The sequence below is a fragment of the Tasmannia lanceolata genome, unplaced genomic scaffold (assembly GCF_043159265.1).
Source record: "Tasmannia lanceolata isolate RefF3 unplaced genomic scaffold, GAP_Taslan_0.1 ptg000013l, whole genome shotgun sequence".
Classification (NCBI taxonomy): Eukaryota; Viridiplantae; Streptophyta; class Magnoliopsida; order Canellales; family Winteraceae; genus Tasmannia; species Tasmannia lanceolata.
In genome coordinates this window covers 18,050,722-18,075,294 of record NW_027518690.1, presented here as the reverse complement: position 1 = coordinate 18,075,294, position 24,573 = coordinate 18,050,722, and the positions used below count along the sequence as shown (strand labels likewise).

At 40.1% G+C, this 24,573-nt stretch overlaps 1 protein-coding gene across 1 annotated transcript in view; it reads left to right on the top strand.

Annotated features, from left to right (window-relative positions):
* LOC143889919 (protein transport protein SEC24 C-like) overlaps positions 1-23,686 on the top strand; it is a 53,997-nt gene extending 30,311 nt beyond the window's left edge. Inside the window, exons 12-25 of the mRNA XM_077394320.1 lie at positions 425-479; positions 4,002-4,078; positions 4,687-4,758; positions 4,901-4,984; positions 14,345-14,464; positions 14,593-14,661; positions 16,230-16,307; positions 16,458-16,596; positions 16,835-16,999; positions 19,691-19,836; positions 19,925-20,104; positions 20,665-20,753; positions 20,863-20,894; positions 23,228-23,686. Coding sequence (XP_077250435.1) covers positions 425-479; positions 4,002-4,078; positions 4,687-4,758; positions 4,901-4,984; positions 14,345-14,464; positions 14,593-14,661; positions 16,230-16,307; positions 16,458-16,596; positions 16,835-16,999; positions 19,691-19,836; positions 19,925-20,104; positions 20,665-20,753; positions 20,863-20,894; positions 23,228-23,334 — 1,413 coding nt within the window. The 3' untranslated portion in view covers positions 23,335-23,686. The remainder of the gene's footprint in view (positions 1-424; positions 480-4,001; positions 4,079-4,686; positions 4,759-4,900; positions 4,985-14,344; positions 14,465-14,592; positions 14,662-16,229; positions 16,308-16,457; positions 16,597-16,834; positions 17,000-19,690; positions 19,837-19,924; positions 20,105-20,664; positions 20,754-20,862; positions 20,895-23,227) is intronic.
* The last annotated feature ends 887 nt before the right edge of the window (positions 23,687-24,573 follow it).

Genomic DNA, 24,573 nt, shown 5'->3' with positions numbered 1-24,573 from the left:
TCATATTTATATGCTTTTAGTGGGCCCTCCTTTGGTAGCTCTATTCCCAAGTGAAAGTAAAGGCAAAAATGTATCCCTACAATAAAACACAAGTAAAAAGTAAAATAAAGGCAAAAATGGAAAAGGGACCTAAACAAAAAATAAAAGCATGTGTGGTGTGTGCAAATGGGCCCTAGATGGTGTGGACATCCCCCACATCCTAGGCATATCAAATAGATAAGTAAATGAGTCAAATAATCCAAATAAAATGAGATAACAAGTGCAATAATAAATCAAATGATGATCCAACAGCTTGGATTACATCACAAGTCAACTGCTCCTGGCTGCTAGGTGACTCTATGTTCGAGTCTTAGTGTTTAAGTATTGATAATCCCTGTGGAACTTGATTACTTTCTGTTAATCACTTTTGTTATTTATCTTTCAGGCTGCATTTTTGGCAATGAAGTCCACAGGCGGAAGACTGCTTGTATTTCAGTCAGGCAAGACACCATTTTTTCACCTTTAAAAAAAGACATCATTTTTTCTTTCCAGTCTTTGTAGCAGATTAAAATCATCGTGCTTCTTTGCTTAGTTATGTTGCTGGCAAGTGTACTGGTTACTTAATGGGTACTTCTGTTTGTTGAATTGACTATCATGCTTCAAATATATGACACTTTCATTGAATTAGCTTACATGGTTGTTGCCTGTAAGTGTTATACTTGCATCCTTCAATTTATATCTAAGTAAGCCAGTCTTGTTCATGCTATAATCACCAATTTCTATTTCTTTGAACAATAAAAGGGGATAAAAATGTTTGTAATTCCTTTATTCTAGGTTAAATTTAGTTAAATTCTCTAAATTTTATTATATATGTATGGTGTATTATCTTATGTTATGAGATACACTGTTTATTTTTTGTTTCTAATACTTTGAAAAATGCTGATTTCTATCCCTCCCGTATGCTCTACCTTATCTTGGTGCAAGAGTTTCTGTACCATTCAACAATTAGTTCACTTTTTCAGTTACCTAATCATTTTGTCCATTTTTTTAATCATGGTATTGTCTCTGTTGCATAAATTTTGAAGGACTCATACTGGACGTATCCATGTTTGAGTATTTCTTAAATAATCAAGTATACTAGTATCCTGCAGAAGATGGGCAAGTGGAGCTATTCTAAATATCTTCCACAAATAATTAACATCTTCATAGTAATATTTAGAAATCAGGTTCTTGCCTTTTGCCTTATATGCTTGTTCATCAAGCCGTGCAATGTATCTTGCTAGGGTTACAAAGCCTTATTGTTTTCTCAACAACTGTTTCGAAACTCAAAAAATAAAGTTGGCGAAAGGTAAAAGGAGTTGACTCAGGCGAGTCAATTCTTGATAATCTGAGATCCACAAAGGTGCCTGTGATTACTTTGGTGTTCCACTCCTTCCTGATTCCGAGAAACATCATGGGAAATAACATTCTTCATAAGCATCTTATGATCAGTATGATTGGATGACACCACTTGTTCCAGAAATAAATAGAATCGTCTACAAGTACATCATAAAGACATGAAATAGTCCAAATAGGAAAGGTGTCCCTACCTTTTTGGCATATGGACACAAAGAGATGGCTTCTTGTTTCTCCAGGTTCATAGCAAAAAGTAAAAACTGAAAGATAAAGAGTAAAATGCAAAAGATGATTGACACAATGATTCATCTTTACCAGTTGGCCTCTTAAAATTTAAGACAAGCTAGATTAAAGCTTTTGCAGAGGTAGATGACATTTGCTTCCAAATATTAGTAAATACAATCTAGTCACCTTGCTCGAAAAATCCCATAAAATTGTACTAAGAAAATTATCAGAGTATACTTGCGTTCTCGGAATTTCTTCACATAAACAAGCTATTAGATCTGCTTGTGGGGGCTCACTTCAGGGTTTTTTTTTTTTTTTTTTTTGGAATGGTATGGGGGGCTCAGTTCACTTGGATCATAAACTGGAGTAAAAGTTGACCTGATCATTTCCTCCGAAGTACTTGATGAAGTTCAAGGTATCCCAATTCCTCTTAAGTAGCATCAACTAAATCCATTTCTAATCATTTCCCTATTCTTCTGAATTTGAAGATGGAGTTATGGGTCTGATTCCATTTCATTTCTAGCTTTCTTAGATGGAAGAACTATGAATGAAGAAGGGAGATGATAATTGTAGATCATTGTGCATCATGTATTCAGGTAGGAGAAACAACCATTGTATAGTGGCGAGGGTGGTGTGTGATAAGTTACTAAACCGGTTTGGCATCCATTGGGTTTTCCCTGAAACGATCATTGAACTACTTCAAGGTTGGTCCTTGGTTCCCTGGAAGAAGAAAGGGAACATTTTGTGGAATGTATCCCTCCTAGCCACAATGTGGGTTCTATGGAAGGAGAGAAATGCGAGACTATTTAAGGGCCATGCTAGAAATCCTGACTTTTTATTCAGCGTGGGTGAAAGTTCTTCCAGCATTCGCTTTTGTATCGCCGTATGATCTGTGGGAAGGATGGAAGGAAGTGTGTACGAGCATGGAGGAGAAGCAGTTGGTAGCTCAAAACTGGGAACCCCCTATAGGATGCCTCAAACTCAATTTTGATCGATCTAGTTTTGGAAATCCGGGATTGGCCGGAATAGGGGGGGTGCTAAGAAATGACCAAGGGGGGATTGTCTGGGCTTTTGCGGGCCCCATTGGGGTAGCGGATGCACCGGAAGTGGAGGTCCGGGCTTCTCGTAAGGCATCAATCTCTTAGCATCAAATGGCTTGGTTTGTGGGGTGGTTTAAGGCGATTCCTTAAATGTCATCAAATTCCTTAAAGGATCCCATAAAACCCATGAGGTTTGATAGATTTTTTGACGAGATCTCAGACTATAAAAGAACTATGGCTTTATCCTTCAGGCATGTTCTGAGGTGGCTGATCATTTGGCTAGACTAGGAGTCTCGAAAGAGAGTTGGATATTTTTTATTCCACCCACCCCACGCACCCCGCCCACCCCCACCCCCACCCCCCCCCCACCCCCCCCCAAAAAAAAAATAATAATAAAAAAAATATATATAATTTCTTTTCGCCTTTTTGTATGTAGCTTTCTTATATCTCTTTCTTGTTTCCACGGCGCCATTACAGTGACCTTTCTTTGTCCCAGTAGGCATTAAAGTTTTAAACTAGACTTGCTCCGAGGTTGGTATTCAAGATATTGACTAAATAGTGGAAGACGATTCTGTAAATGTGATAAGATGGTTGAATTGGGGATGTATGTTCTCTTGGAGATTCTTTGACGTGTTAGACGACATCTTGGATCGTGTTGAGCGTCACCATGTGAAGTTCCAGCATGTTTGGCTGAAAACAAATAATGATGCTTGATCATTTGGCTCATTTTGAGGTGGATAGGGCCTGCTTAGAGTTGTTTAATCCCCTCCTTCACATTTTATATTTTCTTAGCGCTTACCTCTTTTCTTTTTTCATCTGTCTTCTTTTCTGGTCTTGCATGGGATGTTTGTTGACCATCTCGGCCCTTGGGGTTTCCTCTTCTTTTTTAATAAAATTTTTGCCATTTAAAAATAAAATAAAAACCCTAAAGATAGCTTCTTTGGGGAGCTAAACCCCCCCTCACCACCCTAGCTGACAGACCATCCTGCTTGTTGGAATCAAACTGGTTTGTGACCTGAATTTTCAAGGTACTCTCTTGTCCTGATTAGAGGATTCAGAGCTTTCCTAAAGGTCAGCAGTGGGAAGCCAACGGGCTATCCTCTCACGCTTGCCTGTCTAGAATAAGATATGCTTCCCATCACCAATCTTGTAATATACCATTTCTCTCTTTCATTCCTTTTATGCTTAACTTTTTTTCCTGGCTTCTAAGGTTTATCCATAGTCGGTTTCACTTATATCCTTATGCCCTCTTCAGCTGCTTTAACACGATGCTGGAAGACGTTGAAATTGAAATATCAGATATCTGATTTTTTTTTAATGTTAGATATCGGATATCTGATTCTTCCAATATGTTTACTGCAGTCTTGCCATCAGTTGGCATTGGAGCGCTCTCTGCAAGAGAAGCTGAAGGAAGAACAAATGTCTCAGCTGGGGAGAAGGTATGGATCTCATTTCTTAATTTTCTCGAGCTTTAATGGTCCTCTTGTGGGAACTGTGTTTGGATTGGATGACATGCAAGATTTTCATTGCTCACTTCATTCATGTTTTAGATATCATTGAATCATTCAGCTACTCGGTCTATTCATATCTCTAGCTACTTCAATCTTTTGTAGATAGAAAATATATGCCATCAGGTGATTTTCTTTTAAAATTTTGGTATAAGAAAGTTCTATAATTACTACCACCAGTGGATTTTTGCTTCCTTTTTATTCTTTTTTGAGAATGCAATCGTGATAGGGGCAGATTATGATTTTTGAATTGGGAAACTTCACTTCAAATAATGAATGAATGACCCAAAGAGTTAGACAGAAATTAAAAAATCCGTTGATTCCGAGTTCTGACAGATTGTAGTTTATAGAAAAAGGAATTTATGATCATTGGTTCCTTTTTTGGAATAAATATCTGGATTACTGTGGTTCTTATCAAATCACATCAAATACCTGACCATTCACATTGCTACCTTATTTCTTTGTAGCTTAAGTGTGAAGGTGAGGTGGTGTATGATTTCTTACTAAAAATGTGGGTTTTTTTCATCATTGGACCTCAGGAAATCCATAAATTGCTCCAGCCAGCAGACAAGACTCTAAAGACAATGGCAATAGAACTCGCAGAGTATCAGGTGAGATTTAAGTTAGTTTTTCTTTTCTGTTGGGAAAATAATGTTCTGCAATTTTATCTATGCTATGAATATAAAGTGAAATTTGTATATGTCATTGTAATTTATTAAGGTGAACTGTTTAATATGTTTGAAACTCTACCAGGTTTGTGTGGATGTTTTCATTACTACCCAGACATACATAGATATTGCGTCTATCTCTGTTGTCCCAAGAACTACAGGGGGTCAGGTATGTTGAACTTCTTTTCTGCCTCATGCTTCCTAGTTATTCATTGAATAGTTTGACACAAATTGTTGGCACCTGACCTTTGTAGAAGATATTGGTCTTTGCTTTAAGAGTGGGAGCTAAACAACTTGTTTGATAATTGGCCTGACCCACTTTTTATTACTCAATGGCATATAGGATGTTTCTGATAATTTTGGTGTGCGCAACTTTCTTTTATTTGCTTCTTTATCACCTTTCTTGAAGGAGCTCACAAGAAATGGTCACTTAATAGCACATGCAAAAATACGAAACACTCTCACATTGAACACTGCCCATGTGTTACTACATTGAGACTCATTGGAAAGATTTGCAATCTTTCACCCACAAACTTCTTGGCCCACTTATTAATGTGGGTGACATTGGATCTGAATCTGTAAGAAATAATACAAACTTCATTGGTAATGGACGGATCTGAATCTTTAAGAAATAATTAATCCTCTAAGAAGCAACTCTCCTTCCCAACCAACAAATCTCAATTAGAAAAACCCTTCGTGCTTAGTAATGGATGGATGAAATGTGCAGATCCCATCCAGTCCCTAGGGGCATGAATAGCTTTGGTAATCCACCTTGGCTTGGCAAAAGTTGAGGCTGGTTTATCTTTGCTGCGCCAACTAGATATTGCTTTGAGGTCAGTTTTTTTTTTTCCCCTTGGGGGGAGGGGGAGGTGTTATATCTCACATCTTTGTTATTCTGCAATTCAAGGATAAGTGCTGGACATCTGTTATGTACGTGGCAGTGTGGGGGGGGGAGTGTTGTGTTATATCTCACATCTTTGTTATTCTGCAATTCAAGGATAAGTACTGGACATCTGTTATGTACGTGGCATCCCAAATCTGATACCTATTTTACCATATCATCTGATACGACTGTTGTGCAGGATGATTTAGTCTCCCTCTCCCTCTCACTCTCTTTCTCGAATGATAGCCAATTTCATTAAAATTAGACCAAGATGGTCAAATTACATAGAAAAAGGGGAACGAAGGAAGACAAAGAACAAAGGAAAATACAATAAGATGCTTGGATCAAGGCGTCAAGGAGGTAGAGTCATAAAGTGCCAGATCCTCCAAGGTAACACCATCTCTGGCGAGAGCATCTGCCATCGAATTAGAAGACCTGTGGGTATGCCTAAACTAGAACGATGTGGATTCCATCCAATCAATCATTTGATCAAAGAAGTGATGGGATCTCCATGGGGGAGGAGCCGATCCATTGAGAGAATCATCCTCATTCACCACACTATTCAACCGGTCATTAGCAATTAACGTGATTCCTTGACGAGCAGCACTCACTTCAGCCTACGTGGAATCCGTCATCCCTATTGGACTTGAGAAGGCCCAAATGACCTCACCACGATCATTCCTCAAAACCCCTCCAATGCCAGCAGGCCTAGGATTCCCCAAACTGGACCCATCAAAGTTAAATTTCAAGAGCCCTCGCTCTGGAGAAGCCCACTTTTCAACGACTTTTTGCTTACTCTCCACACTAAAGCACAGTTCTCTCCACCCTTCCCACAAGTCATAGGCGGATACAAATTTGAAACATGGGATAGCCTTTACACAAGCTATCGACAATGCAAACACTTTAGTGAACAAGTGTTTGTACTTTGCACCATGTTTGTACCATGTGACATATTTGTTATTTAACTGTGTTTGTACCAAGTGACACATTTGTTTCTTCGTATAGTTTTGTGTAGAAACTGCAATGTGTCAAGTTGAAATACTTCGACACTTTGATTAATCCACAACACATGGAAATAGACACTGGCATTTGCTCAACGTTAAGGTGAGGAGAAAATTTTCCTTCTAGACTTTTTCACCTATCTTCTTCCAGGAAAATGTTGAGGAAATGGTGTCAATGCATGTGGTCTTTGAGTGATAACAAACAACAAACTTTTACCATCTAAACTTGATTTATATTGTGGACTCCATAAAAAGTTGTGGCACACCCATACTTCCCAAAAGCTTTGACCACAAGAAATAGCATGATGGGGATTGATTATAGATTTCAAGGTTTTAAAGAGCAGGGCAAGGGTATCCTGGTGCATCATCATTACTAGATATGTACAGGCAAAATCATTTAGTGCACTCTTAAACACATGCTGACTGCTATCAACAGTATCTGCAAATAAGGAAACTGAATCCCTATCATAACACAGATTGAATACATATGTAGCTTTTTCTAAAGCTTTCTTGAAATCCACCAAAATTATCAGTCCTTGTTGGTTGGTCATCTACTTCTGCATGACTGATGGGGGTAAAAACGAATAGACGGTATGATCATGACACATGGCACCTAACCCCTAGCACTCACTCTAAGGTGTCTCTAGCAACTCAGGGTCCGACCAGGTGCACCAGCCTTGGACGATCATGGATTCATTTCCATCCTCCGATTGAGCAATCGTTCGATCTCCGACACGTGAACCCCACAAAGTATACTGGGTGATCATCTCCTGTCACCCCCCTGACATCCATCTCCCTTGAGAGCCATACTACACGATGCTTGACCGCCACCTCACCAATGCACGTTGTCTCACAGGAAACGGGTCACATCCGCCAACCACCCAAAAGGCAAGATGCTACCGGAACCTTCCAATTGCCTCCAACCATTGTACCTGACACGCCAGAGATCGTGGTTCACTCCTAGGATGTCCATTCAACTCCGTCCTATGGAGATTATACATTGCTAAACACCAATATCGCCCTATGGTGAGTAATGTCTTGACACATCGCTACTACACCAAGTCCTGGAATATGGAACCTCCGTCTACAAATAGCAACCCTCCTCTCCAAACCAGGTATCACACTGCCTTCCTGTGCTAAATCCTCATTCTATTGATCTCCTAACTGACTTGAGCATCGGAGGGTTCCCTCGGAGTTCCAACTCCGGGAGGTCCCTAACCTGTTGTATGTGGGCGCATGACACACGTCTAGCTTCCTTCCCGCCATCAACATTGGACAATAGGCGAGATCGATGCAATCACACCCGTTCGTTCGCTTGGACGGATTTGAGCGTCAACATATTGGCGCCCACCTTGGGGCCCAATAGGGCCTCCCCGGTAAAAGAGGGCTTAGCGCCATGCCGATGAACAACCGATCAACTACCCGAGATAACCCCCGGGTCCAGTCTCTGTGCCCAATGTTAACCGTGTCAGTGGGAGGAGCTCCACCTCTTCCTATGCTAGCAGCCCTTAACCAAAACAAACCAAGGTGAAGAGCGGATAGACCCGCCTACACCACCAGATGGAACATCTGACTGCCCTGCTACACAGGCTAGCTACAATATCAGAGCGGGAAGTGGTGGATCAGGGCCATCACACACCCAAGATGATTATCGCTTGCCAATGGCCCATAGCTATGCCCCCCGGAGCGCTTTGTCCAGTCCTGGGCGAGGCCATCTAGCCCAAACTCCTGCATTGGCGCAAGTTTAGCGCCCCAATCCTCCCGTTCCCCTGGCTCCTAACTCCTTTAAGTAGTTGGGAAAGGAGTCTGCAATGCATTTCACGACCGCACAGAGTTACCCAGGAAGCGAAAACCTCCTTCAAGCTCAAAGGCAAAAGAAAGGCGAGTCCCTCCAGAGTTATCTCAACTGGTTCAGTGTAGCCGCAGTGGAGGTCACAGATTTGTTCGCTCAGTTCGCTTTCGAGCTAGGGCTGCAAGCGTCGGCCCTGTTCTGCAATAAGGTGCTCATGATGCCGGCCAAAAACCTAACCGACCACCGTAAGTGATGCGGCAAATATATCCACAATGAGGAGAACGCTCTCACGCACAAAGAGCTGAAGGAAGGTCGCTTCTCCGGTGGGAAAAGAAGCATAGACGAGACTCGCTTTAGGGGGGATCTGAGCAAACATCCCCACCAAGATGAGAGTGGGCCCCGAGAAGAAACCGGAGCCCGCCCAAACAATTGTGAAAGTGCACACTGCTTAATACATCCATGGAGGAAATCATCATGGAGCTAAAAAACGAGCGCCTCTTCTACTGGTTCCCGCAGATGAGGCCCGGGAGCACTCGGGGAGATAAGAGTATGTATTGCCGGGTTGATCACGCCTACAACCACGACACAGGAAACTGCTACCAACTGAAGGAGCAGATTGAGAGCTTAACAGAGCGGGATCACCTCATCCAGTATGTAGAGGGACAGGGGCCCGAGCGGGCTCAAGGACGTGGTAGGCGTCAGGACCATCGATGCGAAAGACTGCGAGAGCGGTCTCGGAGCGCAGGGATTGGGTTTGGAAACGTGACTCACCACGTGCCAGGGCCCGAGATCGAGATGAGGCAGACGCCGGCAAAGACCCTCCCCCACCTAATTGTACACACCATTGCTACCGGTAGGGCCGCAGAAGGGACTACCGCTTCCCAAAGGAAAAAAGTACGCTCGTGGGATTTACGATGTCCACGAGGCCAACAAAAGAGCCCAACTCAACCTGGAGATAACTTTCAGAGACAGTGACTTGAAAGGGGTCTCCACCCTGCACGATGATGCTCTGGTCATCACCACCTTCATTGCAAACTTTGAAATAAACCGGATCTTGGTGGATACCGGGAGCTTCGCGGATATCCTCTTCCACCCCACACTTCAAGATATTGAGGTCGACTTAAATAAGATGAAGCAGGTTGACAGCCCCTTTACGGTTGCTCTGGCTGCTAGTAGAGCCTGAGGGGTTAATAAACCTCCCCTTCACGGTCGATAGAGCCCCTTGGCATGCCACCTTTTTTGCGTTCTTGGTGCTAAAGACACCCTCAGCATATAACGCAATTATTGGTGCTAAAGACACCCTCAGCATATACCGACTACAGGCTGTCATGTCCACATGCCACCTGAAAATGAAATTCCCAATGCGTAGAGGGGTCGGAGAAACATGTAGAAGCCAGAAGGTTGCACGAGAGTGCTACCTCGCCTCCCTCAATGAAGGAAAAAAGGGAAGGCCACTCTTGCGGTTGAGACACCGGATGTCAGGCCGAAGCCGGCCTAGGATCTTATTGCTGTCCCGCTCAAGGATGGAAAACCCAAATGAACGGTGCACATACGATCGTCTCTCACTAGCGAGCTTCGCACCCAACTGATAAGCTTCCTGCAGGCTAACGCCAATGTGTTCGCATGGTCAGCCACCGACTTGCCAGGAATCAGCGCTGACATAACCATGCACCGTCTAAGTGTTGACAAAGATGCGAGACCGGTGAAGCAGAAGAGAAGGAACTACGAGCTTGAGCGACGCCAAGCAATCAAAGAAAAGGTCGACAAACTCCTAAAAGCCGGATTCATCTGGGAAATAAAATACCCCGAGTGATTGGCCAACATGGTTATGGTGAAAAAACCAAATGGCAAGTGGAGGATCTGCATTGACTTCATAGACCTGAACAAGGCCTGCCCTAAAAACTCCTACCCCCTGCCACAGATTGATCTCTTGATTGACACGGCGTTGGGGCATGAGCTGCTCTGTTTCATGGACGCCATATCGGGATATAACCAAATTTGCATGCATGAGCCGGACATCCCGAAGATGTCCTTCATCACCAATCAATGCATCTTCTGCTACAAGGTGATTCCCTTCAGCAAATACTGTCAGTACTTATCAACTGCCCGCCAACAAGTTTTTTACCAGCGAGATTGGTCGAAGCATGGAGACATACGTCGACGACATGCTGACCAAAAGCCTACGAGCGGAGTATTAAGTCGCCGACTTGGATTAAACCTTCTAGATCTTGCGGCGCTACGGTATGAAGCTCAACCCAGCCAAATGCGCCTTCGGATTCCCCTCTGGGAAATTTCTGGGTTTCCTTGTTAGCCAGTGAGGCATCGAGACCAACCCAGAAAAGGTCCACACCATATTAGAAATGTCACCCCCAACCAAGGTTTTAAATCTCGGTTTCGGTTTCGGTTTCAGTACGAAATTTCGGACGAAACTTGTAAAAATTTCACCGAAATTTCGGGTGAAATTTTGTACTTCACTGAAACGTTTCACCGAAATTTCCGAAACGTTTCGGCCGAAATTTCCGAAACGTTTCGGCGAAGTTTGGTATTTTTTCGACTCACTGTGAATTTCATTTCGTTTTCCACCGAACGTTTCGGCCGAAATTTAAAACCATGCCCCCAACTACAATGAAAGAAATTCAAAGACTCACTGGTCGGATAGAAGCCCTGGGTGATTTATCGCGAAGTCTGCGGAAAAATGCATGCCTATCTTCGCGGCTCTCCAGAATGCCAGCGACTCGCGGTGAAGCGAAGAGTGCCAAAACTCCTTCGAGCAGCTAAAGAACTATCTGAGCTCGCCACCACTTCTTACCAAGCCTAAACCAGGCGAAGAGCTATAGCTGTATATATAGGCGGGACCCAACAGAAAACAAAGTGGAAAAGTCGATATGGTACGTGAGCAAGGTGCTAAGAGACCAAAATATGGATGTGAAACATGGTACCCACGGGCGAAAAAGCTAGCGTACGTCATTGTCATCGCTGCGCACAAGCTCAGACCCTCCTTTCAGGCCCATACAATCGCCATTCTCACTGACCAGCCCTTAAGGGACATTCTCCAGAAGCCCGAAGATCAACTGGTCGGTCGAGCTCAGCGGGTTCGATATGCATTTCAAGCCTAGGCCCGCCATTAAATCACAAGTACTGGCCAACTTCATTGTCGAATGCACCATCCCTGAAGAGCCAACTGAGGGGCGAGGTACGGCTGGACCCTCTACCGTCAACGGCTCTTCCAACACCCAGGGAAGTGGGCTGGGCATCGTCCTCTTGGAACCCGATAACTTTACCCCAAGAGTATGCTTTCTGGTTCAACTTCAAAATCTCCAACAACGAAGCTGAATATGAGGCCTGCTCGCTACCACGACGCGATGCCTACAAGTCTATGATGACTCTCAGCTCGTGATCGGACAGGTTACCGGCAAATACGAGGCCAGGGAGCCCCATGTGGCCAAATATTTGGAAGCCGTGAAGGGAACCGCAACCAAGTTTGATGAATTCAAAATATCTCGGATCCCAAGGGCCAAAAATACCTGCACAGACGTGCTCTCGCGATTAGCCTCCACCAGCTATGCTGAGCTTGGCCCGATATACGTGGAAACCCTCGCACAGTCCAACATCGAAGAAACTGAATCAATCATGCAAGTGGAAGTTGATCCCAGTTGGATAGACCCCATCCTAAACTACCTGCACAACGGCACCCTCCCGGAAAATCACCAAGAAGCAAGGAAGATTATAACCGCGTCACCATAGTGCACGATCGTGGACGACAGTCTGTATCGAACGTCCATCACCCGGCCCTACCTCAAGTGCCTTCGCCCCTGCGAGGTAGATTATGCTCTCAGGGAAGGGAAGTACATGAAGGGATCTGTGGCGAGCAACTGGGGGCAGAGCCCTCGCTCAGAAGGTACTCTGCCAGGGATTTTTCCAGCCCACTATATAGGATGATGCGAAACGACTCGTCCAAAGGTGTGAGCGCTGTCAGAAATTTTCCTCCATGCTCGTGACACCGCTCAGCCAATTCATTGCCCAATCCCCTTCGCAATGTGGGGAATGGACATTTTGAGACCCTTTAAGCCCGCGCTCCGCCAAAAGAAGCTCCTGCTTGTCGCCATTGATTACTTCACCCTTTAAGCCCTTGCTCCGCCATGGCTCTATGATACTCTTCCTCTCAAAATTCTCCTAGGCCATTCTTTTCTTCACAAGTTGCTGATGTAGATTTTCATAGGATCTGATAAAAGGTTTGCACTACAAGGAGAGAGGAACCACCCTACAAATGCTCAAGAGTGAAGATCAAGCCACATTAAATCCATATTTATGCTACTAGGTCTGAATTAAAGTCCTAGATGCCCAAAATTCAGAATCAAACTCCATGGCTTGATGATAGTCTTCCTCTCAAAATTCTCCTAGGCCATTCTTTTCTTCACAAGTTGTTGATGTAGATCTTCATAGGATCCGATAACATGTCAAATCCTTGCAAGTTGAAGAGAGTTGAGAAGGAAAAAGAGAAAAGAGTAGAATGCTCCAAGGGAAAAATGTTTGAAGGAAAATATGGAGTTCAAGTTAGGCTTGCACTTGTCTTGTGTCCTTTACGTAATTTAAACAACACAGTATGTCAATATACCATTTGCGATGCACCAACTTGTGTGGGCATAATGGTTACCTACCCAATTCAATACAAGCCATATACAAATATACTAATCCCTATCAAACAGCACGACTTATAGTATGGTGTATATAAGTCATATATGCACTTACTCTTCACATATCTTCCTCCTCAGCATTTACCCCCACCACTAACGTCTTCCCCAAATTCATTCTAATTCTGCATACCACTAAAGACCACCTTAAGATGCATGAGATTGTGAGTCTCTTTTATTGCTGTCATTGCAAAAGGCCACTATATCATCTGCCATTATTAGTTGTGATATTACACATACTTGTTTTGAATCATTCAATTGGACTTCACATCTCTGCTGCCCAAGGATAAAACTTGATGATTTGAATCCCTATACGGATAGAAGTGATATACGGATCTTGAAGCTTGAAACTTAATGTAAGTATTACCCCATCCACCGAATTCCTTCTATCTCATAATGTAATCTTGAAACTTCTACCTCCATATTTCATGAAACAGGATTACCATTAATAATAGCTAAGAATCTAACTTAAAGCTTCCACGTTTATTCTATGTCATATATTCATTATTTTTTGTTGGCACTACAAATATTGTTTTCGTTTACAAACTTATACCTCCCTCTATCACTTTATGCAATCTAGCATTGGATTAGGTTTAGACTGTCATTATGCTGTTTATTGTTCCTACTTTTGTAGTTAACTACTTAAATCCAGCACATCTATCAACACATGTTTGTCAACCTTCTTCCCAAACTTTCAAATTTTTCAAATATTGGGAGTTCATCGGTTTCTAGCGTATAAGAAGTAAATTCAATGATCATTTCTATAACTTGGAAAGAAGTTGATTATTTGGGGAGGCAGCAAAATTCTGTCCATGGTGGGAATCCTCAACAATAATGAGCTAAAGAAAGAAATATCCTTGTAACAATGATTGTACCTTTTTTTTCCCTTTTTTCTTTTTTTTTTTGAACTGTGTCCTAGGCTCCTAGCTGATATAATGTTGACTTCACATTTTTGTTGATAGGACTATTCTTGAATCAAAGTAGTGCTCATTAACATTTAAAATCGTCTTGCCAGTCCCCTCACTTTGAAACTTCGAAGGAGATGTTCTTGTATGAGAACACCATTTATCTTCCAGAGAATTAGAAGCTAACCAGGGACAATGTTTCCTGATTCTGGTTTATCATTTGGTAACTTCACTAGTTTATGGTTTTCCTGTTGCAGGTATATTATTACTACCCCTTTTCGGCGCTTTCTGATTCAGCAAAGCTTTACAATGATCTTAGATGGAACATTACAAGGCCCCAAGGTTTTGAGGCAGTTATGCGCATAAGATGTAGCCAGGTTAGTTGTGATTTGATACATGCTTTTCAGTTTCCATTATTATTGAATATTTTGTCTACTTCTTGGTAAGTTATCATTTGTATCATTTTATAAATTTATTGGGCTAATATGGTTTTCTCTTTCTGTAGGGTCTTCAAGTTCAGGAATACTCTGGAAACTTTTGCAAACGCATTCCAACTGATGTTGATCTTCCTGGGGTCAGTATTTCATATAAATCATAGCAAGCACTGAATTATCCATGCCATAGTTGCCGAAAACTCCTTGGGCGGGTGGGAAACCCGTTTCCCCTAAAACTCGTTTCTCGCAGGTGGGAAACTCGTTTGCCCTAAAACATGGGAAACGCGTTTCAAAAATGTTTCTGAAATATGATAAAAAGAAATTGGAGAAATTTTTCCGAAAGGCACGGGAAACATATGAAAACTTATGTAGATCATGCGTGAAACACGTGATAAACGTATCAACACTAGTAGAAAACGCATGTGGAATGTGGACGAAACATGTGTGGAACTTACTAAAATCATTTTGGAAAAAACACATAAAAAATTACGGAATAGATATTAAGAAAGAAAACAATAGCATATATTGCAATAAAAATAAAAATAAGAAAAATTCAAATAGAAATTTAAAATTAACAAAATTTAAATTTACAAAATCACGTATTTCGTGTTTTCCTTGTGTTTCAGGTGTTTTTTCTTTCTTTTATGAAATGCTTCTAATGCGTTTCCTAAGATGTTTCTCATACGATTTTCTATCATTTTCTCGTTTCTCGTTTCTCGTTTCCCCTATATTTCTTTAATGCGTTTCCCATTTTTGTTTCACATTTCTTTTCCCGAATTCGTTTCCCACCCTGGTAACTATGATCCATGCATTATCTAGAAGTGATGCTAGGTTGATCCGTATGTTGATAAGTATATCAAGTTCACCTTTAAAGAATTACCTGTAGAGATTGATTTGATGGTTAATAAAGTCTCTCACAATTTGCTGTTTGGGGACTACTTTTTGGGTGAAGAAAAAATTAATAGAAGTGCAGACAAGGTCGTTAAAATTTTTAATGGAATCTAGTGCACGTTTTTTTGAGAATTTAATGAAAATATGAAGGTAAACTAGGTGATTCTTTCAAATCCTAAAGGTGGATTGGTTCTTATACTGTCTATTGAGAGAAATGTTAAGACCTTACAAGAGAGTATGATTAGCTGGTGAATACATGTAATTGCAGTGTATTCACACAATTAGACACACACACACACACCATTTTATCGTGTAATTGCAGTGAATACATGTAATTGCAGTGTATTCACACTTGCAGCTAATATAGACACAAACACAAACACACACACACACATCTATGTATTCACACTCGCATCTGCTTCCCACTGTAGCAACTATTGGTTTGACTATCCCAATCCCATTCAGGTTTTAAACCTTTATTGAGGCATGTTGTCATTCAGAATTAATTTTCTCCCTGCTGTCGGATTTTCAAAGTCCGAGGAGGGCAGCATCCCCTTGAGTTCTACTCCTTGCATGTGGGTCAGACCTCTTAGGTTGTCTGGCCCAAATGCAGGGTGCGCAAGGAGGTGGCAGACCTTGGGATGCCTCCCTCCCCGAGCTTCCTCAAAGCATTTTCCTTAATTTTATCCCAAACATTTTGTATAAATTCAAATATTGACTTGCGGTCAGCTCTAATAAAGGCTGTGTTTATAGTGCAGATTGATGGTGACAAGACTATAGTGGTCAACTCTAATAAAAGCTGTGTTTTCTAGTGCAGATTGATTGCGACAAGACTATAATGGTCACCTTCAAACACGATGATAAATTTCAGGAGGGTTCTGAATGTGCTTTCCAGGTTTGGACAATTTTTTTTGTGCCACAATCATTAATTATGTGGTACTTTTGAAGCTCTTGTTTCTATCGATTTTCGGATAAATTTCCTATGTCCTTCATTCTTTGTGAAAAGGAACTCATGGCTTTTTTGTGTCTCTGCTGTATTATCCAGTGTGCCCTGCTGTACACAACAGTGTATGGGCAAAGAAGAATTCGAATCCATACTTTATCACTTCCATGCACAACGGTTCTCAGTAATTTATTCCGTTCAGCTGATTTGGATACCCAGTTTACATGTTTCTTGAAGCAAGGTATGGTTCACCTTTTGCCATGACAGTTGATTTTTTATTGAAGGTTACTTCTGATTCCCATTCAACGTCTTTAAACTTCTCATGTTATTACACCTAGAAGGTAGTTATTTTTGCTTAATTGTGGTTCTATAGTTGTATATTGGTTAGTTTCTAGCAATGATGTGATCTGTATTGTAAAGTACATAATTTTATAGATTTCATCTAAGTGAATTTTTTTCTGCATTTCTGCTATTTGTAGCTGGGAATGAAATTCCTACCACTCCTCGTTATCAAATCCGAGAGCAAATAACAAACCTTTGCATCAATGTTCTTCACTCGTACCGTAAATTTTGTGCGACAGTATCATCCTCTGGACAGCTAATTCTTCCCGAGGGACTAAAGCTTTTTCCGTTATATACTCTAGGTATGTCTGTCATTGCGTATTGATTATTATTCTATCTTGGAATTGTTTCACTGCAACTATGTTGTTGGTTGTGGCCGTGTTCTTTAACACCTATTGAGCTTTCTATTTATTTATTTTTGCACAATGAAATATATTTAGGGCTTACTGTTCCTGTGCTCAAGCGCAGATAAGCTTATCTGCGCTCGAGTGCAGAAACTGAGTGGGCCTACATTTTTGGGGGGATCCAAAGCATTAATTTGATGGGCCCTATCATAGATAGGGTGTCCACAAAAAATCAGTTCCATTGCATCATCCCAACCCTTCCATTTGTGGAGGAAAAAAATGGGCAGATTTGTGGACAAACAGTATCTGTCCATTTTACCCTCCACAAATGGACACCCTAAGATGATCCAATGGAGCTGATTTTTGGTACACACCCTATCTATGATTGGGCCCCATCAAATGAATGCTTTGGATCCCCCAAAAAATGTGGGCCCACCCCTGTTTTTTGCACTCGAGCGCAGATAAGCTATCTGCGCTCGAGCGTGTAAACAGTTTTCCGATCTATTTATTGGTAAAAGACAAGAACACCGAAGCTGAGATGAAATGACTGAAATGTTTTTGTTTCCTTCCCTACTGATACGCCTGCCGAAACAAAAACGCAAACCATAACTAAAACCATAAGTATGTTAGTGGTATTTATATGAATTCCATGTGAAATGTGGTGTATGTATTATGTATAGATATTTATATGAATTACATGTGAAATGTGGTATGTACTGAATTATCAGTCATGCAAGACAACGTATGTCACTTGGTGTTTGATGTTCTTAAACAATTATGGGTCGTTTTTCACTTATTTTAATGTGAATTTGTGCATATTCTGGCACCTATTTTCATCTGAAATGTTCATCATTTGCGTATGTTTCCATACTTTTCCGTGATTTTGTTGTATTTCTACAGAAATCTCCATCTAAAACCGACTTATTTTCATTTCTGTTATGATCAGAGCACACACAAAAACCGAAACCTGAAACCTTACAAGACACTTCTTCTACTTTTTCACAGCTTTCTCTAGTAATGGGTATCTATCATTATCAACCAGTCCTTGCCTATTAACCCCACATCTAGCTAGGAACAAGTGATTTATCTATTATTCAACAAAAACGAGTGGTTTTTATTTTTTCATTTTTTTGGTAGGTAAGCTGGGATTGAACTCCCGACCTCTAGGTCGACAAAGCCTCGAGCTAGAGGCTCAGTCCCAACGGGTGGTTTTTATCATGTGTATCTATATCTATCACGAATAACAGTCCTTGCCTGTTAACCCCATTTTTGAACCTGAACTTCTATTGTGTTTTTTTTTTTGTTACATAGGTGGGAGCTTATTTTTGTTGTCAGCATTTTTCTTCTGTCTTGGCATGCCATGTAGTTTTAAAATGATGATGTATTTTCTTAACATGATGCATGAGAGATCTTTATTTATGTTCATCATTTGCATATGTTTCCATACTTTTTTTTAAATGAAACGTTTCCATACTTTTCCTTGATTTTATAGTATTTCTACCGAAATTTCCATCTGAAACCGACTTATTTCCATTTCCGTTATGATCGGAGCACATACAAAAACCGAAACCTGAAATCCTACAAGACCCTTCTACTACTTTTACATAACTTTCTCTAGTAATGGGTATCCATCACTATCAACCAGCCCTTGCCTATTAACCCTGCATCTAGCTAGGAACATGTGATTTTTATCTATCATTCAACCAAAAAACAAGTGATTTTTATCATGTGTATTTATCACTAACAACAGTCCTTGCCTATTAACCCAATTTTTGAACCTGAACTTTTATTGAGATTTTTATGTTACATAGGTGTGAACTTATTTTTGTTGTCATTTTCACTTAATTATATGCATTTTTCTTCAGTTTTGGCATGCTATGTAGTTTTAAAATGATGTATTCTCTTAAGATGATCCATGACACATCTTTATTCTAGTATGGTCAAATAGAATTATGGTTTAAATTTCAGAACAATATAACCTAATTTGTTTTCACTATTCAAAAAACAATTATGGTTTAAATCTTCACCCAAACCGACACAAAGCGTCCGAAATGCGCACCAAAACCGAAACACTTGCTGTTTTTAAAATCAGAAGTACATTAGTGATATACTATGTTAGTATGTGTTATGGATACGAGTGTCGGAATCTGACACGGGTATTGAGTGCCATATTCGGCAAACCTCAAAAAGAGCGATTTGTGGATTCGCCAACATATTTTAATCAATTCTCAAATTTTATTTTTTTACATAATAATATGGTTATAACAAGCAATATATTGAATATTTCAATAGGTTAAGTACATATAATATTTTATTTCCATTTAAGAAACTTAATACTATGATGGGTAAAACTCTGAACATATGGTAATTATAAAGTTGTGGTAGTAGTATTCAGAAACAACAGATAAAAGAGATCTACAAGTGTCTCAGAGAATCTTGAATTAGTGGAATCCGAGACGTGTCCGACACGGATTCTTCACCCATTTAAAAGAATCCATGCAACAATGCTGGGAAGTTTCATCATCATTCAAAAAAATGTGCTGGGAAGTTTCATTACTCTTTCCAAATATTTTATGAACGTTTTATCTGCCTCCTTTTCATATGCAGTGTGTATGGTTCTTATTTTGTTTTCCTTTCGCCTGTTTTCAGCATTGGTTAAAAGTACAGGGTTGCGTACTGATGGAAGGATAGATGATCGGTCCTATTGGGCCACTCATGTTTCCTCGATTTCAACTCCGTTGGCGGTTCCTCTGGTGCATCCCCGTATGATGGCTATCCATAGTCTCATTTCAAAGGTATGGAATGTGTGTGTTTGAATTGAAAATCATGATTTTGAACTTCAGAAATGGATGAATGAATTGCTATCTTTTGCAAAATTGACAGGAGGATGATGAATCTCTTATTCCACCGACAATTCCACTTTCTAGTGCGGATGTAACTGATGATGGGATCTTTCTCCTTGAAAATGGAGAGGATTGTTTGATTTATGTTGGGAACATGGTGAATTCAGATATTTTACAGCAGATATTTGGAGTTCCCTCGGTTGATGAAATTCCTACTCAGGTATTTCTCCCTTATCATTTTCCTGAGATAACCTAGCACCATCTGTGATAAATGACCGGTTTGATTGCTGGATGGTAAAATTAATGACTCAATTAAGCTTTTTATCGAGGTTTCCAGAAGGGAATCTTTAGCTTTTCTTCTTTTTGTGCAATTACCCATTTACAAATTGTTTGGCTTGTAAGCATTTAAGGATGCATATACAGCTAAGCACGCATGTTATTTTATCTCAGAGCACTAGTCTCTCCTTTTACATTGGTGTATAACTAGAAATCAATGGACTTATCTTTGAAATTATGTGACTTAACCATGTTTTCTGCGGATCACCTTTGATTCTTCCAGTGGGAAAAGTCAGATTAGTGTTCCAAGTAGTATCCAACCAGAGGTCTTTCTATTATTCCACAGATTTGTCCTTTTACAGGGAGACTGGTTTTAAAGTTCACATATGATCAACTATTTGTAGTCATATTGGTGGTTTTTGGAAATTCTTTAACAGGAAATGCATTTTCTTTTCAAGGGTGCTGCGTGTCATTTTCTTTAACACATTTCTTTGGTCTTTTCAGTTTGTGCTAAAGCAATATGATAACAAATTGTCGAAGAAACTAAACAACTTGGTTAATGAGATTAGACGCCAAAGATGCTCGTACCTCCGGTATGATGGACATTCGACCTTTGGAGTGATATAAAGCCTTTGTGATATCTTATTGATTAAGGCCTCGTCTTATTTAATTTATGAGGATTCTTCTTTTTATTCTATGCAGTTTGCGGTTGTGCAAAAAGGGAGATCCATCAGGTAAGTTCTGTATTCATTCATTTGTTTATTAATTGAAAGAAAATGCAATTTGATACTTGTCCTTATCGACACACATTTCTTCCCTCATCATCGGAATCCACTTAGTTGTAAATTTGAAATTAAAGGAGCTATTGTTGTTATATATTATCAACTATTTGATATTCCACAGTGGCCCCTTGTTGTAGCAAATCAAGGTCAGACACAAAGCTCTAGCTTCAATTAAATGTGTTGTCTAAAGCTGCACAAAGTCAGCAGTCAGCCCTTTTGGTAGCCTTTATAGTTGGTTTTAAATCCTAACTAATATCCTATCACTCCCAACTTAAATTTCAGTTCACTTTCCTTCTTTAGAATACTGCCCCAAAGATCTATTTGCATCAGAATTGTTTCTAAAAATCAGAGACCCAATGTCCTAAGCTAGCATACAACTTAACCATGTAGCCAACTTCTAAGACCCCTTAAAACCTCGACCTAAACCCAAACAAAATCCAGGAAAATAAAATGATTATGGTCCCCTGAAATTCTCAATCCAATGAACCATGTCCCTTCTTTCCCCGCCCCGCTGATGTCTACATGATTTGCTGCTGATATCATCAATTCCACAAGCAGAAAAGGGTTAGACCCTTTTACTTTATGTCTTGATTTTGATATAACTTACTTGGATTGCATAAATTCCACTTGGTGGGGGAACAATTTGACTCCAGTGGATGAGCTTCGATGTATCTTTGGAAAATAGCGGGATCAAGCTTTTCTTTCCAATCTTTTTGAAGAATTAATTTTCGTTTCTGTTGTTTTTCCACTTTACTAGGAATTGAGTGTAGGTTCTTCCTTGAGTCCCCATGGTTTGTGCGTTTGAAATATCTTCCATTTCTTTATTTTCTTTAGAAATTGTTCTATTCACTCTCTTTTTTTTTATGTTCTTTATCACCATATCCTTCATAATCTTGTAAGCCTTATATGGTGTTCAAACCTCACAAACAGTTCTCATGCTGAGATTTATGTCACTTTCTGTGCATGTTAGTGCTGGGATGGGAATCTTAACAACAGATCTGGATTGTAGATCTGGTAAGAAATTCCTAGGGGCTTTCTATTTCTCTCTAGAAGGTTACTAATAATAACTCAACCAGTCAAGCTTGAATCTAATATTAAATCCTCTAAAACTGAGCCTGTATTGCGACCATATCTTGCACACAAGCATTTTATTTCCTTGGGACCAGAACCTATAATTTTCTGTCTACTTCCCTGCAATAGATTGTCCTATGGTACCTCAACATCAGTCCTTCTCCGGCAAGGTTTAATCTGTCCTCGCATAAAATTTGAAACTTCAGATTCTCCTTCTGTTCCCCTAATTAGATTCCCTTTGATTTAGAAAAATCCCGTCGACAAGCAATTGAGCGATGTTAATCTATCTATATCTTGTCAATGAGCGTACTTGTCTTATCTGGAAATGGATCGCATAGAAGCACTGGTTGATATTCCTTCCTGCTCCACCATGATTCCCAAGAGTTGATTTCTTGCAGCCATGATACTCACATAGCCGACTTATAAAACCCCTAAAACCTTGACTGAGATTCTTATTAAATTCAAAATAATATCCATAAAAGTAAAATGAGGGGATCCCCTGATTCCCAAACTGTGGCTGATGTTGTTATCTGCATCGGCATTGCATGTTATATGATAAACTGACAATCTCATATTCCAAAACAAGTTAAAACGAACTTCAGAAAGGCTTCGTAACTTTAGTTGATTTTGTTATCTGGAAATTAATGATATCACCTGACATCTTTTTGAAGTCCAAGTGGGTCATTGATATTCTCAAGAATATGCAATGTATTTTCAATTGATTTCTAAGGGCATTTTTGGCAACCATGAAAAGAACTCATGAAATATTTGTTTACTTAGTGTAAGAGAGGGGCAAAAAGGTGTAGGTGGGTGTGTGTGTGTGTGTGTGTGTGTGTGAGAGAGAGAGAGAGAGAGAGAGAGAGAGAGACCCCATCACATGCTCTCTTCATGTATGACTCTCCCACCAGCCCTCTCTAACCTTTTTTCTTAAATTGGGTAAACAAATATTCCATGAATTAATTTTTTTCATGCTTGCCAATGACCCCATCACATGCTCTCTTCATGTATGACTCTCTCTCCCACCAGCCCTCTCTAACCTTTTTTCTTACATTGGGTAAACAAATATTCCATGAATTAATTTTTTTCGTGGTTGCCAATGACGCTTTGAGAGTTTTTTTTCTTAAAAGCATGCATGTCCTTGTGCATTTTTGTTGTCGTGTATGACTGTTTCAATTTCATCTTTGTGCTCAAGTGTTCTTTCTTATTGCATGCAGGAATGTTATTCTTGACGTACATGATTGAAGACAAGACTCCGGGCAGTCTCTCTTATGTTGAGTTCCTTGTACTTGTTCATCGGCAAATCCAAACGAAAATGGCCTGAACCTTTCACCATACTCCAACTTTCACCATTTTGTGTCAAAATTTTTTGATCAGCATCAGTTTTGCAGTTATAGAAATTGGATCTCTAAGTGGAGAGGGGCTTATAAATTCTTATATCTATATGCTTTGGTGGTTGCCGAATCCATCGGTTACATGAAATCCAAGCCGAGGTTGTTGTGCTTGGGAGTTCTACAGCTTATTATATTCAACAGCTAATAATAGAAATATGGCTTTTACCTTAGATAGCTTTTTACCTATTTTGCTATCTGTATTCTTTTTCTCTGTAAACTGAAAGTTGTAAGATATGGGAAGAAACATGTTTGTTCAGTAGTCAATCTGGGCGGTTTTTATCATCTTGTTCCTCAGAAGATTAACAATTTTAGAATGACATTTCGACACCGATTTGAAGGACAGAGCAGTGTTTGCTTAGGGTTGCTCAAATGTAAATCTTGCATCATTGGCTTCTTCGGATGGATCATAGGGTAAAACAGGGAATCAGAAGACATTATGTAGGCTTATCTTCTTGAGAAATTACATGATGAAAGGCTGTAGGAACACGTACTCATCAACACATCTGCTGTTGGATCAAACATCAAGGGTGGTGCTTCTATCGTACCACCTTACATGTTCCTACGGGTAGAGTTTGCTTATGGTTGCTTTAATTGTAGGGTATGATGTCTAGTGTTCTCACAATTACGGGGTGTGGCCGTGTGGGCGTGGTTTTAAATTTCGGCCCAAATGTGAAATTTCAGACCAAAATTTCGGATTTCGGTCAGTACCGGAACAAAACGTTCTGAAATTTACAAATTTTTTGCCCAAAAAACCGACATTTCGAGCTCTTTTACCGAATTTTGTCTGAAATGTCAGGATTTCGGCCAAATTTTTTATTTTGGTGAGGACCGAAATTTATAACCTTGGGTGTGGGTAGCTTAAAAATAAAATTGCTTTAATTTTGACTAAGAAACACTTGCCTAATAATATTTCACCTCTATTAAAAGCATGTCAGTTGCCAGTAATAGGCTTTCACAATGATAGTTAAGAGTTCGTTTACATAATATTTTTGGCGATGATAAATTCGCACCCCGTGTAGGAAAATTCGCACCACTTTAACGTGGAAAAGAGTTAGAAGTCGGCCGCATCATTTCACGTTAAAGAGGTGTGAATTATCCTAGAGGGGGTGCGAATTTATCATCACCCATTTTTTATTTTTTTTTAAAACCCCCTTATCATGAAAATTTCA